This window comes from Sinocyclocheilus rhinocerous, unplaced genomic scaffold, assembly GCF_001515625.1.
Source record: "Sinocyclocheilus rhinocerous isolate Xijiao unplaced genomic scaffold, SAMN03320098_v1.1 scaffold2154, whole genome shotgun sequence".
NCBI classification, from domain to species: Eukaryota; Metazoa; Chordata; class Actinopteri; order Cypriniformes; family Cyprinidae; genus Sinocyclocheilus; species Sinocyclocheilus rhinocerous.
Window position 1 is genome coordinate 1 of NW_015635517.1, and position 1,804 is coordinate 1,804.

At 42.5% G+C, this 1,804-nt stretch overlaps 1 protein-coding gene across 1 annotated transcript; it reads right to left on the reverse strand.

Moving 5' to 3' along the window:
• Positions 1-105: 105 nt before the first annotated feature.
• LOC107746933 (E3 ubiquitin/ISG15 ligase TRIM25-like) lies at positions 106-1,180 on the reverse strand. The gene is made up of 2 exons (XM_016561286.1): positions 574-1,180; positions 106-240 (listed from the first exon to the last, which is right to left on the reverse strand). Exons 1-2 carry the CDS (start codon positions 1,141-1,143, stop codon positions 106-108), a joined length of 705 nt encoding a protein of 234 aa, XP_016416772.1. The 5' UTR covers positions 1,144-1,180.
• Between the last annotated feature and the right edge of the window lie 624 nt (positions 1,181-1,804).

A 1,804-nucleotide genomic window follows, 5' to 3' on the forward strand; every position in this document is an offset into this window, starting at 1 on the left:
GCGCTGTAGGACACACATTACAATCAGCTCTTACTGCTGCTCACATAGTCTGCTGTGCTTCAGTGGGACTGAAAATCACCCTCAATAACCAACTGAAGAAGAGTCTTAACTAAACCAGCGCTGCTGCTTCTCCTCAGAACTCACCTTGTGAATCTCCACAGCCTCTTTCAGCTCCTGAAGCTTCTTCTCTCGCTCCTTGATTTGCTGCTGGAATTTTCTCTGTGTCTGAACCAAGTGTTTCTGTAGGACAAAAGCAGCAAGTCACAGAAATATACTGACTGAAAACAAACGTTCAAATTGTTTTTGTATGCGACTACCGCTTTTGTGTTTTTATCTCACAGAACTGGATTAATGACATTCTTAACCATGAAAAACCACATAAATGAATGACTTCATACTATAGTCTAGCTGGAAGTCTAGCTAACTTTTTTTTCTCTAGTGTCACTGTTATTTGTCTATCATCGTCTTATAAAAATTTAAATTTATTTCAGCTGTTAATGATACAGTGTTAAGGTCATGTGAAATGTGATTTGATATTGTTGCAACAGACAGAATCAGTATACAATGCCGTACCTGTTTCTCGGCCCTCTCCACTGCACTTGAGACAGTTTTGTGTTTTTTGTGTTCATCCACCACACAGAGCACACAAATGCAACACTTGTCAGTACGGCAGTAAATGTCCAGCAGTTTTTCATGTTTCTGGCAGATCATCTTCTGTAGTCGTCCAGTTGCGTCCATTAGATTGTGTTTCTTTCCTTTAAAGAGATTCTCATGTTGTTCAAGGTGGTTTTGACAGTAGGAGTTCAGACACACCAGACAGGACTTCACAGCTTTGTGTTTTCTTCCAATGCAGACGTCACACTCCACATCTCCAGGTCCAGCAGGAACAGTTTGGAGTTCAGTTTTCTTCAGTTTCTCCACCACTTCAGCCAGCATGGTGTTTTTGCCTAAAGTAGGTTTTGGTCTGAAGGTCTGTCTGCACTGAGGGCAGCTGTAGACTCTCTTCTCATCCTCTTGATTCCAGTGGTCTGTAATGCAGCTCTTACAGTAACTGTGTCCACAGGGAATGGCTACTGGATCCTTCAGCAAATCCAGACACACTGAACAGCTGAACTGCTCTGCTGAAACACTTGCTTCAGCCATTTCACTGCATGCACTCACAGACAGAGACACAACACAGCTAAACGGCACTTAGGTTGCATTTTTCCTGAACTGGAGAGAACTGGATTAATTTCCTGGTTCTCTGATTGAGAGACGTGTGCAAATCAGGTATGCCTGTGACGTGCAAAAGGTTTGTTTGCAAAAGGCTTGATCACTGATAATGCAACCATCTAATAGATTTCAGTTTCATACAGTACAGAGACAAATAAAGTGTCACGATCACCAGCTGGAGTGCCCATAAGCTCCCCCAGGGGCACTCCTTACTACTCCTTTACCATTCCATCACGAACTACATTTCCCATTAACCTTTGCCTGGACTCGTTGTTCTGTGATCACTTCCGCCTGCGTATCATTAGCTTGTTAAGGTCTGTGTGTTTATAAGGTCCGTGCTTGATTTATTGTACATCGGTCATTGTTTCCTGTATGTGTGTTCCCAGTTGATGCTCTCTCTTGCCTACTCTGAGTGGTTTATGTTCATGATCCCCTATGTGGATTGCAGCTTGGTTCTTGGCTTGGATAATCTGTGTTTGTGTTTTAATAAACTTTTGTGCTTGCACTTGGATTCTCGCTCCCCCTGGTCTTGGCTCACATGTAACATAAAGGCTTTAATAGAGTGTATTGCTTGACTATGCTGTTTATACTT

Excerpts from the sequence above, each read along its gene's own strand:
- LOC107746933 (XM_016561286.1), bottom strand. The coding sequence starts at position 1,143 with ATGGCTGAAGCAAGTGTTTCAGCAGAGCAGTTCAGCTGTTCAGTGTGT. Across the intron at positions 241-573 it reads TGGAGAGGGCCGAGAAACAG|AAACACTTGGTTCAGACACA; the intron begins GTACGGCATTGT and ends TTTGTCCTACAG.